At 32.4% G+C, this 16,027-nt stretch overlaps 1 protein-coding gene across 2 annotated transcripts; it reads left to right on the top strand.

The window, feature by feature from the left end:
- The first annotated feature begins 2,322 nt into the window (after positions 1-2,322).
- On the top strand, positions 2,323-14,693 carry LOC128955124 (regulating synaptic membrane exocytosis protein 2-like). 2 transcript variants are annotated; one of them, XM_054300765.1, is made up of 16 exons: positions 2,323-2,483; positions 2,741-2,945; positions 3,011-4,543; positions 4,624-4,843; positions 4,931-5,179; positions 5,272-5,375; positions 5,826-5,956; positions 6,036-6,288; positions 6,395-6,515; positions 6,587-7,712; positions 10,238-10,509; positions 10,989-11,148; positions 13,431-13,642; positions 13,746-13,885; positions 14,044-14,246; positions 14,669-14,693. In XM_054300765.1, exons 1-15 carry the CDS (start codon positions 2,323-2,325, stop codon positions 14,242-14,244), a joined length of 5,088 nt encoding a protein of 1,695 aa, XP_054156740.1. In that variant the 3' UTR covers positions 14,245-14,246; positions 14,669-14,693. The 2 variants fall into 2 exon arrangements, with proteins under 2 accessions (XP_054156740.1, XP_054156739.1); XM_054300764.1 differs by lacking the exon at positions 14,669-14,693 and having other exon boundaries at positions 14,044-14,303.
- Positions 14,694-16,027: the final 1,334 nt, after the last annotated feature.

Genomic DNA, 16,027 nt, shown 5'->3' on the forward strand with positions numbered 1-16,027 from the left:
CTCTCCATTTTTGTCTTTACTTTTTTATATTTATTTAATGTCTCACTGAATGGTAGTTATAGTGACCGCGCATTACATCTGTGTGGCGGAGAGGACACACACACACATACATACATACATACACACACATACATACACACACACACWYACACACACACACACACACACACACACACATACACACACACACACACACACACTTACACACACACACACACACACACACACACATACATACATACACACACACACACACACTTACACACACACACACATACACACTATCGCAGTCTCACACCAACTAATCAATAGATTTGATTGTCAGCACTGCCAGAGAGTGAGTAAGTAAGTAAAGAGAGAGAGAGAGAGAGAGAGAGAGAGAGAGAGAGAGAGAGAGAGAGAGAGAGAGAGAGAGAGAGAGAGAGAGAGAGAGAGTACTGGGTTTTTTGGTCACAAAATGCTGAATAAAAAGCTGCTAAGAGATGGGAAAAAGGTCTGCCATCAAGAGTACAGACTCGAAGTATACGTTACGCCACAACATATATATACTGTACTCATAGATACACACATATATAGATAGATAGATACCGTATATATATACTCACTCACACACACACATAGAGAATATGCTATATATACACAGAATATTCTTATATACGTATAGTAAATATATATATATTTAATGATATATATATTGTATATATATGTATATTTCTGGTATATATATATATATATTTATAAATATATATATGTGTATATGATATCTGTTGGCGATTGACTGTAGGAAAGCGCGATTCAAATATGAGTCGCCTTTAGATCTCATTTTTTTAAAGGACTTATATATATATATAATATTAATATATATATTATATATATATTAAACAACACATATATATATATAAACGATTATTAATATTATTATAAGTTTAATAATAAAAACGTTAATATTAAAAATTAAAAAAAAATCCAAATATATTTTGTAGTTATAATATTAATAATTATTATATATTGATAGATGTTTTTGTGTACTACTAATACTACTAATAATAATAATAATCATTGTTTTTTTGCTACCAAATTGTTGTTGTTGTTGTTGTTGTTAATGTTGTTGATGTTTTTGTTATATTTATAATGATTATTAATACTACTAATTAATAATAATAATAATAATAATAATGATTATAATGAATTTAAAAAAAATTAATTTATATTATCACTGATTGATTTTTATACATACACAGAAAAATTTGATTTAGTTATGGCATAATTGATTAGAAAAATTGTGGAAAATATTTTTTTTATCCAATTTTTTTTATTAAAAAATAAAATAATTTTTTTCAATAAATTATTATTTGTCTATAAGAAAATAGAAACAATTTTCATAATTTTTTTTATATATTAATTGTTTAATTGTTGTCTTCAATTGTTTGAAAAGTGCAGCGATTGTGTGTATATGTTTGCTAAACAGTATATATATATATATATATATATATATATATATTTCGTATCTTACTATCCAAATGGTTGGATCCAATGGTTAATTCATATGATGGCCATCAACAACAACAACAACAAAATATAAGATATCTCTATTAACAACAACAACAACAACAATACCGATGAGTGACCACTAAATATTTGAAAGCCATGTTCAGCAACAACAACAACAACAACAATAGATTCTTAAGCCAACAACAATATACTGATTATTATTATTATTATAATTGTCACCAAAAAAAATAAATTAACTGATAATTAGCTGCTGTTGTGATGAAGTGTTTGCCATCAACTTTGAACAACTCTTTTAAATGTGATTTGTCTTCAGTTATATACATATATATATATATATTTGATGAGTGATATCTATTTTTCTTCTTCTACTTCTTTTACTTCTTCTACTTCTTCTTATTCTTCTTCAGTACCAATAGTGGAGGCCTTTTAGCTTAAAAACAAAACAAAAAAAAAAAATAAATTCAAAAATTATATAATATTAAAAATTATTGCAATTATTTAGTTTATATAAATTATATATATATATATATCTATACATATATATATCACATCACGAAATCGCATCTAATGTTTTGTCTTCCAATTAATTGGCATCACTTACGGACAGCAATTGATTTAATTATAATAATAATATATAATAAAAATACTACTAATAAAATAAATTACAAATGCATCGATAATACTAATACTACTACTAATAGTAATAATAATAAATCACACAATTTATTATTGTGTACAACAATTATTATTATTATTATTATTAATTTAATAATATTATACCACTAAATGACCGATTTGGCCGCCACTATGATGGCACCGACAATGGGTGGCCACCAACAGCAGCAGCAATCGGCGTCGCCGTCGGCCGATATGCCCGATCTGAGCCATCTGACCGAAGAGGAGCGACTGATCATCGAATCAGTTATGATGAGACAGAAGAAAGAAGAGGAAGAAGAAGCCGTTGTCTTGAAGTGAGTTGTTGTTGTCGTCGTCGGACAGCAGATAATAGCAAACAATTATTGCAGTCTTTATCATCACATTATGTTTTTTTGTTTGTTTGTTTGTTAATAGCTTATTGAATAATTTAAATTCAATTATTTTTTTTAGATGATATAAATCAAAAGATATTGAAATACAATTAATAATTGTTACAAAAATAATCATTATTTTTAATATTTTTTAAATTTCATTAATTAATTGTATCCAAACTGATTGATTGATTGATTAGGAAAAAACAGGACGAAGTAATGATATTAGAGAACGCCATTCGTAAGCGAAATGAAGAACAAAAGAAATTGGGTTTAGAAATGGAGGCCACGTGTCAGATATGCCTGAAGACCAAGTTTGCCGACGGTATTGGACACGTTTGTAACTATTGCAACACCCGATGCTGTGCCCGATGTGGTGGCAAAGTCACTCTCAGATCAAACAAAGTATTAGTTATTTATTTATTTTACTAAATAATAGTTTTAATTAATTAATTAATTATAAACCACAGAATATATGGGTTTGCATATTGTGTCGGAAAAAACAAGAGTTGCTTATAAAAACTGGCCAATGGATCCATTCATCGATGGCCAATCGTCTACAACAATTAGAAGCTGAAGCCGAGACACCGCTCATGGAACGAATGGGCAGATTCGGTGTCGGTGGCGGCGGCAAAGAAAACTATATGAACTCTGTCTATCAGTCCGGCATTGGTGGTGGTGGTAGTGGTGGCCGCCGAAGTTCACTGAGCGGACTGCCCCAGAATCCGCTAACACAGCAGCCGAACAAAGAGTTGCGGCGACAGTATTCGCACGAGAATCAGTCGTCAACTGTCCATCACCATCACCACCATCAGCAGCATCACCAGCAGTCGCCAATCGTATGGGACGGTCGATCAGCAGCTGCACAGCCTTTAGTTGAACACATATTGCCATTTAATTCAATAATGCAGTCAAAGATGATGATGAAGACAGGGTCTGCTGCCATCACTAGTCAGCAGCAGCGGCTGATGCCCGAGATTCCTATTATCGGCAGCAGAAAGTTGGACCAATCGACAGATATTTCCATATTCCGCAACAACCATAGTCGCAGTGTCGAACCGCCGATGATGCCATCGTCGGTGGTGACCACTATCGGCGGCGGCGGTGGTGGTACTGGTCGCAAACTGCCGCCTCAAAGACAACGAAGCAACGAATCCAATTGGACGAGTGGCGTATCGGACGTGTCTTTCGGTACACTATCCGATTCAACAGTTCACGCCGAGACTACAACATCATCGATGACCGCCACTACCACTACTACCCATAGTAGTGGCCAACAACACCAACAACTGCCGGCCAGCAAACAGTTGCCCCGTATAACAGCACAACAGCAGGCAATCCTAAGGGAACGGACGACAACTACGGCGACCACCGCCTCGACGACTCATATGGGCTTAGTTAGCAATTTTAATACCGGTGTGCCTTGTATTACAAACTCACAGCAACAACAACTAATAGACGCCATACCTCTCAATAATCAACTATATTCTTCAAATAATGGTTTTTCTAATCAACAACAACTACAACAACAACAACAACAAATGACCACTCATTTAGTAGATCCGACATCTGTCACATCACACCTGTACTCCACCAACACCGGCGGCGGCGGCACTGTCATCGGCGTCGACATTAACCAACAGCGACAGTCATTTCATTACCATCAGTCAGGTAATCATCGGCGAAGAAGTACAACAGATAGTGTCATCCGAAACGATTCGTTAAGTTCGGATCAATCGGAAAGTGTTGTCCGGCCGCCGCCGCCCAAACCGTACAAATTGCGTAACAAATGCGGCAAAAAGTTGCGTCCGTACAGCAGCTTCAGTAGTTCCGACGATGAAATCCGTTCGACACCCGATTGTTCCACTGAAGAAGACTTGGACATCGAAAGCGAAAGTATTAGCGAAAAAGGCGAACTCATTGACCATAATCTTCATAATAAGTGCCAAAAAATCATGAAACCAGAGGAAATACTTGACGCCAAAATTAAAAAATTTCTCGCTGTATGTATGCCCCCTACCTATTTATCAAGCACCTACCTATTTATCTAACCATCCCCTATCTCTTATATATCTATCATTAGCATCCAATAACGTGGAAACCGTCGGCCGACGGTAGTCACCTAATCGGACATATGATACTGAAAAAACATTTAGCCGACGATACAGTGTCCTCGTCCAGTGCCACCATATTGGGACTCAAGGTAGTCGGCGGCCGGATCATCGAAGGTGGCCGACTGGGGGCCATTGTGGAAAAGGTCAAAAAGGGCAGCATCGCCGACACCATTGGCCGTCTGAGACCCGGTATATACCTTTCCCATCCCACCCCCGCACATGTCAATCAAATTTATATTTTTTAAAAACCCAATGATCTCCTCCTTCTCCTCTTAGGCGATGAGGTACTCGAATGGAACGGTAGATCACTACAGGGTAAGACCTACGAAGAGGTCTACGATGTGATCGCCGAATCCAAACAGGAACCACAGGTCGAGCTCATTGTTTCCCGGCTAACCCAAAAGCTTCCGTTGGCCACCAATCCGACATCGATACTGCTGAAGGAGGACATGCTTATACCTCCCAATCGTATCGGTAGACGACATACCGATGTTATGGCTAATATGGGACCACAGTTTAGTTACGGTATGTTTTATTGTTGTTGTTGTTGTCTAATAATTACCGGTATAACTAATATACTGTACTAATAATAATAATGTCTACTATTTATATCAAAGATAAAACATTTATGCGGGGCAGTAGCCTAGGAGCTGAACTAAGCCGATCTAACCGACCATTTTTGAAAGTGACCCGCACTTCAACTATAAGCGGCAGAATTCAGGTTAAAATTTTTTTTATTAGTATTATTATTAGTAATAATTTATTTTGTGTCTAATATCGTATAAAAGCTATAATCATATTATATGATTTATATATATATATTAAACTTTTTTTTAAAAAAATTAAATAAATAGTTGACAACTTGACAAATTGTTCAGGTATACTTACAGTAACATTACATTTAGTAATTTTTTTGTGTTTAATAGTAAAGTACAAGTTTTACAATAATTTTCTACTATATGTACTATAAAAAGTAACCCTGAACAATTTTATCAAAGTTGACTATATATTGATATATTTATTTATTTTGAATAAGTTTACATAAAGTTTATACTATACAAGTATACTGTGTATAAGTTGTGTCGCAATGTGATTATTATTATTATTAATTAAAATTAATTTTAACTATAATAATATTAATAATGATTTAAATAATTAACAAACAAATTAGGTTAAGCTCTGGTATGACATCCAATCTTTACAATTGGTTGTAACCATTATGAGCGCAATCGACTTAAATCCGCGAAAAAACGGTTTTCCACGCAATCCGTATGCGAAAATGTTTTTACTTCCCGACAAAAGGTATGTGTGTTTGTGTCGATATCGGGAAGTGTATCTTAACCTAACTGTCCCTTTCATTTGGGGTTTTTTTTAATAACAGTGAGAAAAGCAAACGGCGCACCAAAACGGCTATAAATACTGTAGAGCCGGTCTGGAACCAGACGTTTGCCTATACGCCGCTCAGGCGATCGGAAATGAAGTCCAAAGCACTGGAGATAACCGTCTGGGACTACGACCGATACGGTGCCACCGAATTCCTGGGCGAAGTACTGATCGAGCTATCGGTGGCGCCGTTAGATGACGAACCCGAATGGTATCTGTTGGCCACACACGAGGAAATTGTTGCTCAATTAGTAATAATTGATTTATAATTATATATAATTATATGATATTTATATAACTTATTATTCATTATCATCACGCAATCACTACCATCATCATCATCATCATCATCATCAGCGACTCCAACAAAAGCCATACCTGACAAGTGCTGACCGCATATCACCCTCCACTTCCTCACGCCTTTCCGATAGTGATATATCCGAATTAGACTTTGATGACGGTTTCAATACTTCTAGAGGTATATATATATATATAGTAAAGATATTTAGTTTAACCATTGATTTATCTCATTTAAAAAAATATCTATAGAGTCGTGGAGGGGACTACTGGCCGATACCAGCCAGAGCTCGATTGGCAGCAGTGGTAGTCCGCCGCTCATCAATACTACTACAGATCCAACCAAATCCCATAGTTCCCGAGTTTACAATTATTTATCGCAAGACATGGATAGACGCGGCGGCGGCAGTGGTGGACGACATGGATTAGCTAATGAAGGAACGACATCATCGCTTCCACCCTATTATATGCTTAACGAACACGAAGTACTCAGATATCGGCCCGACTTTCGCAAAAGCAGTTCCCAACCAACTCGTTCACTATCGCCGCCATCGTTGCGGTCGCGATCGCCGTCAGCATCGCTGGGAACGCCGACCAGCAGTTCAGTTGGTTTCAATAAGAAACGCCATTTACCGCAAGTGCCGGCCATTGGTGGCCGAAGCAACCGAGTTGGCGGCGGTGGTGACAGTTTACAATCGACAAGTTTTGATAGACACCAACAACCACATCAACAACAACAAGCAAACTGGAGACCGCATATACCTCAGCGGCGATCGCTTGACCACCGAAGCGGCAGTGGCGGCGGCGGTACGTCTTCGGGCATGTATTCCGATAGTGAGATAACCACTCGGCCTGTATTCGGCAATCGACAACTGTACGCGCATCCGATCAAAGACCAACCACAACATCATCATCACCGACGGGATAGTGGTCGCCAATCGCGGCGATCGGCAACTTTGGACGATAGCCACTCTGGCGGTGGTGGTGGCGGCGGCGGAGACGATAGTCATCATCATCATCACCAGCGAGAGTATCAATCGGAAACTGAAGGCCATCATCATCACCGACGTGACACTGTTGAACGTCGGGACAGTTATCGGGATAGAAAAGACAGGGATCACAGGGATCAACGCGATCAACACGATCAACGGGATCAACGGGATCAACGGGATCAACGGGATCAGCGGGATCAACGGGATCAACGGGTAGTACGCGACCAACGACGAGTGTCGACCGGCGACCGCGGTAGACATGGTGGCGGTGGTGGTGGCCATCAGGACAGCGGCGATGAATCGGAAAGTAGTCTACAGTCGAAAGCTAGTGTTCAAAGTGCCTTCTCTACACTATCGGATAGACCCAAACCCAGTCGTACACTTAGGTATGTTGTGTCCAACTCTAAGATTTATTTTTTTTTAAATTACGGAATTTTTTTTATGTTTGACCGATCAGTTTGAGAGCTCAAACAAAATATGCTTTCACTTTCCACACAATTATTCAATAAGTTTTATGTTTTACCCAAACGACTCTGCAATGATAGTAATAAATTGTGTTTAATTTTGTGTGTGTGTGTGTGTGTATGTGTGTGTGATTTATTAGAAATTTACTAAAAAAATTTCTAATAAAATTTCCCTACTATTAATCGTATAATATATTAGATATAGTTATATATTAATAAATAAAAAGTTTCATAAAATTAGAGATTTCATAATATAATAAATATAAAATTTATATATTTTTTATTCTTAATAATTATTATATATTTTATTTTTAAAAACTTATTTATTTTGTTATAATAAGTGATTTTTTATTTAAAAAATACTATACTGAATTTTTAGTTAAATATTTACCCATTATTAGCACTGTTAGTAATCTTAGCTAAATAAGTTTAATGATGTGTTTATACAAATTTACTTAATTTTTTGAGTAAATTAGTTTTATTTATTATTATAAAATTATATATATATATATATAAAGTGTGATATATCACATTTGGTTGAAATTTATTTGGTATTATTACACATCACATAAAAATATATTTATACAGTACATACAGTATAACTATAATATAAAACAATATGAAACTTAAAAATAGATTAAATTAAAACTATTTATTTTAAATAGATTTTTAATTAAAAAAAATAATTAAAAAATACTACTTATTAAAAGCAAAAATATGCACCAAAAAAATTATAGCTTATGTTTATCTAAATATCTAAATTGCTTACTGTATATGAAATTTGTTACACACTATTATTATAAACAATACCCAAAAAATTTACATCAATATATCATATAATATCAATATATAATTCATGTAAAGTAAATATACCAATACTTTAGTATTATTATTATTATTATTATTACATATTATTATTGAATACAATTATGCATAATCATAATTGTTTATATTCAATGAATAAATAATTATTATTTTTTTTAAAAAGGTTTCATTATAAGTTAATAATATAATTGTAATAATAATAATAATAATATTTACACAATTGTCTTTAATAACTATATAAATATTTACTTAATGTTAGAGAATAATTTTAAAAATTTCCGTTTAATACTTAATTTATATAATAGTATTACAGTATTATTATTATTATTATTATTATTATAACATTTTTGTTATTATTAACTATATATGTATCGAAACATGGGTATTATATATTAAATTATATATACAATATGGTTGCCAATTGTCAAAATTGTTGTCCCATAAAAAATAAATAATTAAGTTTTATATATATTTTTCTACAATTCTACAAGTTTTCATATAATTGCTAATATTATAGTTTTTTACAAAAGAAAACAATATTTACTTTATATATTAACTATTGATTTATTGATCCAAAAAAATTAAATTGCTTATATAAACAGTAATATCTTTTTAAAAAAAAATTTAAAGTTATCTAATTGTTTATAATATTGTTAATCCTATTGTCTGTCTGTGTTATGGCAACTCTACCTATAATTTCTGATCGTCCTATATATCTGTTAACAACATATATATCAATATATGTATAAAACTAATGATAGTTTTTATATTTTCTCTCAAAAAAGATATTTATAACTTATATTTTCATATACTATTACTATCACTTAAAACACACACAATTTTTATGACAATATTATAATTGTATATACAGTAACTTATAATAAATAAGTTAATGTTATATAAAATCTATGCATGAATTTCAATGCCAAACATTTTTTAAGTGTGTGTTTTTATTATTATTAGTAGTATTTAAATTTTTATTTATAAAAATGTGTTAAAATTATGTTAGTTGTGTGTGTGTATGGAAATATTTTATTATATTTAATTTATTTATCTGTTAAATTTTTTTGTAGTGTTTTCTATAATTAGTTAAACAAAATTCACAGTCTAAATAAAAGTCAATTCAGTAAAACTAAAATTTTTGTTTTATTTGACAGTTAGTTAGTTAGTTAGCTATACTGTCTATAATATAAATATTGTGTTTAATATACAGTACTAGTACTAACAGTATATAATAAGAAACAGTGAAAATGTTGTAACTATTTTTTTAATTACTAAATATTATTTTTTAATAGTTTTTAACATAAATTAGTCTCTTTTTAAAATAAAAGAGAGATATATGTATATCTATACACACAGTATGTGTCGTAACAATCATTTAATAATAAAATTCAATACAGAATATTCTGTGTGTAGAATATTTTTGTAGTTTTTATTATTATTATTATTAGTCGTTAATTGCTATTGTATTTTTGAAATAATTATTATTTACAAAATACTGTGTATATACAGTAATATTAATAATAATAGCAACAAAAATGCTTTAAAAAAATCTGAAATATCAATAAAACTAACTAAACACATCCCTATCCTTATTGTATTTGAATCAATCAAACAAACAGTGAGTTTACATCAAAGATGCAAAGTCATGGACCCGTCCATCCGGCGCATCCGTCGCGTACATCAATAGCAATAAGTCGGTTAAATGAGTTGGACTTGAAAGACGAGTCCAGTTTATCTGATACTGGTATTGGCGGCGGTTCTGACGGTCAACTAGATTTGTCGACAACAACGATGCCGACAACGGGAGCGGCCAATCAGCCGCACCAGACCGGCAAATCGTCGTCGACGTTGACCAAGAAGAGCAACAGCACATCCCAGCTCAGCGTTTCCGGTCAGTTATGTCTAATCTAATTGTCAAAACTTAGACTAGTTGTCCGCACTTGTCTCTCTCTCTCTTGAGAGTTGTCTCTCTCTCTCTCTCTTTCTTTCTTTCTTTTTCATTGTTTCTCTCAGTTTATAATAATAATTAATTAATTAATTAATATAATTTATTGCAATTTTTATAAAGTATTTTTTAATATTAATATTATTAATTTTTTAATTATTTAAAAAACTCTATTTATGTTTCAATCAATAGTCCTATCATTATATGTATATAAAACTTTATATATATATATATCAATATCATTAGACTCTAGTATTATTATTAGTGTGTCGTTATTATTATTATTATTATTACATATACTATAGCTGTTAATTATTGTGTGTTGAAATATCCAACAAAACACGAAAAAAAGTGTTCAAAAAATATTATTTGCCGCAAAAAAATCAATATTATTATTATTATGATTATTGTTATGTATATTAAAGGCACAAAAAAGAGGTTAGGTTTCCGTCGAAAGCAGGCGACGTCTTTTAGTGTCCACCGAAGCGAAGAAGTAGTTCCCGACGAAGTCCGCTATTTAGTCAAACAGTGCAGTTCGGCGTCCAGTGATGGAGAGGGAAGTCTGAGTGGGGATAGCTCTCAGACGTAAGTGTCGTAACCAACAAAAATAAAATAAAAGCCTAAACCCTAAGCCCTAGGGTTTGTGTGTTGGCATACAATTCCCGGATGCCATACAAAAACCTCATAAAAATATCATTCACTCACAGACAGACAGACACCTAAACATATGCCAAATAAATATTGATATAAATAATACATTTTTCTATAAAAAAAACAAAAGTTTACTGTAATTACCGGGTATTTTAATTTTGTTTTTTTTGTTGTTGGGTTAATTGTGTATACAATTAGTTTATATGAAATTTATTGCTTACTATTACAGTATATATACGGGTATATATATTATATTACACTATTCATCATCATCGGGTAATTGAATTGGTATAATACCCGAAATATGTATCAATTGAGAAAAAAACGATTGACCAGAAAAAACCGCACGTTTAATATATATATATATATTAGATATTATTTGAAATTTTATCAAATCATATATATATATATATATACAGTATATACGGTATATATATTGATCTATTAGTATATATATGTCTGTTGTTGTTGGTGTGTATGTGTGTGTACTCGACTAAGAGCTTATGTATCATAAGTTATATTTTATTAGATTATATATATATAGTGTATATAATACCACACGATTTGTGATAGATTAGCAAAAGAAATCAATTTGTTTTATATATAAATTATATATATATTGCTTATATATGAAGAATATTATTGTGCATTGATTTTTAGTAGTAATAGTTGTAGTGGTAGTAGTGATCCTCTATTTTGTTGTTGTATACCTATTGTCGTATATCTATCTAATATTTATCTATTAATACATATATATATATATAAATTTATATAGTTTACAATCGATTGCTTTATTTATATATATATCTATCTATATATTTGTAAATATCTATTGAATGAAATGAACAAACAATAATAATATGGCATTTAATTGTTTAGTAGAGGATAAAAGATATTGTTTTATTTTATTTTGTTTTTTGTGTGTGGAAGTAATGTCTTTTTTCTCACTAGAGATTAGTATATAAACTGTATAATATTTTTTTCAAAAAAAAGAAACATAAAATGTTGTATATTTTTTGAAATATCAAATTTGTTGAAAACTATTTTTTTGCTATTTTTCTTTGGCATTATTATTATATTATTATTAATATTATTACTGTATTATTATAACACTATTATTATAATATTTTTGTTGTTGTTATATGATTGAATTTAAAATTATAATTTTGTTGTTGTTGTAGTTATTTTTATTTAATATATTATATATTGTAGTATAACTGTAGTATGTATTGCTTATTAACTTATTATAAACTATATAATGCTATAGAATTTATATATATATATATAATTTTTTGAATTAAACTTTTTTTTGTTAATTTTATTATTATTATTAATATTATTATCAAATGCTTTATTTTTCTGCATGTTTTGTTTGTTTGTTATTTTGCAGATACAAACCGTAGTAAAACTAACCATAAGTCTAGCCGTAATAGCCGTAGCCGTAGTGGTTGTAGTGGTATACACCGTAGCCAAGAAGTATTGCCCAATAATATAACCCAATTAATAATAATGCATTCAAATGTGTCCACTGTTAGACAACTGTCCAACAAGGAGGATGACCATCAGCATAGCATGAACTATGTTATTAGCAATGAGTCCTCCCTGTAAGTGGACTCTCATTTATATATATATATATATATAAATTTATATATCAATATACAGTATAGATATGCTGTATTTTTCATAATAATAATCTATAACATCCTATACCTAACACACAAAAATATCCCCAACCCGGGTACCCGTAGCATACGTTAATACCCGCACTTGACCTATCCCTCCCCCTCCCCCGATACCTATCCCTTTATAAATTACAAATATGTGTATTTGGATAACTGTTTTGGATTTTTATCAAAATTGTTTGCATGTTTTTTGTGTGTGCAATGATTTCTGTATGTATAACTACCCCTTACTATAAATTTATATGTTTTGATAATATATCGTAAATACCTGTATATTATTAAATTATAATAATATTTTTAATTAATTAATGTCAACCTATTTCACACACACACACACACAACTGAATTGGTGTCCACCACACCATCACACATACACACACACACACATACAGATACACCGTCACAAACACATACACATATATACACACCCAACCCATCCAAAAAAGTGATACATAAACTAATTAAAATTATTTTCAACCCACAACCCCTATACAACCTCCCTTTCCCACTCTCATCGTTGTCACCAATAATTAGTTGGGTGCCATCGTTACGGTTGGCACCGGAAGGCGAGTTTTCCAACTTTGTCGAAGGTCTGGGTCCCGGACAGATAGTGGGCCGGCAGGCACTGGCCTCACCAAATCTTGGCGATATACAGCTGAGTCTATGCGATAGAAAGGGCAACCTTGAGGTAGAGGTGGTCCGGGCCAGGGGTTTGCAAGCAAAACAGAGCTCGAAAACACTTCCAGGTAAAGGGGGGTTCAGTACCCCATATCTAGCATTTTTTTGGGACATTAATGATAACAAAATTGATACCATTTTTTTGTTTTGTTTGTCTTGTCATATATCCAGCGCCTTATGTCAAAGTATATCTCGTTAAAGAAAGAAAATGTATAGCAAAGGCCAAGACGGCTACTGCCAGACGAACATTGGATCCGCTATATCAGCAACAGTTGCTCTTTACCGACGACTATAGAGGATGTACTCTTCAGGTTAGTAGTCCACTCTCTCTTAGTTAGTAAGTCTCGAGAGAGAGAGAGAGAGAGAGAGAGAGAGAGAGAGAGAGAGAGAGAGAGAGAGAGAGAGAGGAATCCATTATATCTTTTTTTAAAAAAATAAATAAATATATGATAATCGGGTAATTAATTAGATTATGGTTTGGGGTGATTACGGCCGAATGGACAAAAAGACATTCATGGGTGTCGTCCAGATTATCATCGACGATCTCGACCTATCCAACATTGTTATCGGTTGGTACAAACTGTTTCATACATCATCGGTAATCAGTTTACCGCAAAGCGGTCGGGCCAGCAATTCATTGATGTCGACGTCGATGGAGAGCTTTAGTTAACGGTTAGATCCCAACAACTAAACTACAACTAACTAACCATAACTACAACAACAAACAAATACCAAAAAAACCACTGTTTTTCCAATTATTATTGATTATTATTATTATTATTAATTACCAATTATTATATATACAGTATATTGATTGTATAATTTATTATATTATATATATATATGAAAAAAGTTTATAAATTTTGTTTATCGAAAAAAACCAAACAAACAAACAAATGACTGTTATATCTATTTGCTAATAAATTATAATTAAAATTAAATACAAAAACAATTTAATAATCAATTGTTTTAATTTAAATAAATTATATACAGATTTATATGATATATATATATAAAATTATGATAAATTACAGTAATAACGATATTAATAATAGTTAAGGTATAATGTATAACATGTGTTAAATTAATTACAGGTAATTAAGGACATAATAACAGGACTTATAAAAAGTAATAATTAATGAATAAATCAATCATTCAATTACACGTAAGTGATTACTATAGTGATTGTGATTTTAATGTATTATTATTATTATTGTTAATATTATTGTTATTAATATTATATCGAGATTTGCGAATCCTATTCAACAATAGTCGACAAAATTTACACCGAATGGAACCAACTTCTGGCAAAAATAGACAACAATGTCGATGACGGATCCGATTCGTTAGATTACAAATGAAAGATCTGATGGCTATTACTTGATCCTCAAGTATTTTGTTGTCGTCGTTGTCATTGCCGTAACAGACACGCCATTTGGCAAACAGTTCCAGAGTTGACTGAAATTCATTGTCACTAGAGATTAGATTTGGCACTAATTTATAGAATTGATTTCTGGCACCAATTGATAGACCAAAAACTTTGACATCAAAACAGCCGCTTTTGTCGACAATAAGTTGTTTGCGGACAACTGTTGCCTCAATATCGCTAAATGTTAGCCGATGTTGACCCGAGACGAGGCCAACACTTAGTCCCAGTAGTGATAGTTTCCGATAAAACTCGCTGTTCATGACATTTGTAAACCAATTCTTCGTGTCATTTATGGAACCAATTGGAACTATTAAACAACAAAAACAAAGATATTATCAACTAATGGCTAATCAAATTGCTATCTCATAACTTGATTACCGGAAAATGTGGAACCGATCACAGGATTAGTCGCCGACGGAATGATAATCAATGGCAACGAATTGTTTAGCACTTCTTGATGGTTACGACCAGTGTTTTCATTGATACTTCGTATACCATTCTGTTGTCTATTATTATTATTATTGTACGACAACAACGAAGAAGAAGAAGACTCGCCACCGCCTCTGCTGCTGACAGTTGTTGTGCTTTGATTGACAACTCTTGATGATTGACTATCATTTGCTATCATCTGAAGACTCTTGTTGTTGTTGTTGTTCAACAATTTGGTCATTAATTGTGATTCACAACTAGTAGTAGTAGTTTGTAGCAAATTTGTCGACAATTTATTGCCGACAAAGTGCTGGTCATTATTAGGAGGTCTCTGGAGTGTTGTATTGGTGTCGATAGATGTACTGCTGTTGATGGCTATCATCTAAAATGAATGAATGAAATATTCGGTCAGAGATATCATCGGTTATGTCCAACACTACTACTACTACTACTATTCAATCATCAAATACCTGTTGCGGTGACAGTGGATCAGCGTTATCAACGGTCGGGCCGTTGCCGCCGACAAAATGTTTTGAACAAATGAATGTCTTGTCGGTAACCAAATCGATGGTCAACTGGTTGGGCCGATCGCAGG

The sequence above is a fragment of the Oppia nitens genome, unplaced genomic scaffold, assembly GCF_028296485.1.
Source record: "Oppia nitens isolate AA-2021 unplaced genomic scaffold, nextdenovo-longstitch-racon4-pilon3 scaffold2_pilon_pilon_pilon, whole genome shotgun sequence".
In the NCBI taxonomy this organism is placed as follows: Eukaryota; Metazoa; Arthropoda; class Arachnida; order Sarcoptiformes; family Oppiidae; genus Oppia; species Oppia nitens.

What these genes read in the sequence shown, in the direction of transcription:
- LOC128955124 (XM_054300765.1), top strand. Translation starts at nt 2,323, where the DNA reads ATGGCACCGACAATGGGTGGCCACCAACAGCAGCAGCAATCGGCGTCG. An exon ending in GAAGAAGCCGTTGTCTTGAA is followed by an intron (nt 2,484 to 2,740) that starts GTGAGTTGTTGT and finishes TTGATTGATTAG; the next exon opens with GAAAAAACAGGACGAAGTAA. An exon ending in GAGCTCGAAAACACTTCCAG is followed by an intron (nt 13,643 to 13,745) that starts GTAAAGGGGGGT and finishes TCATATATCCAG; the next exon opens with CGCCTTATGTCAAAGTATAT.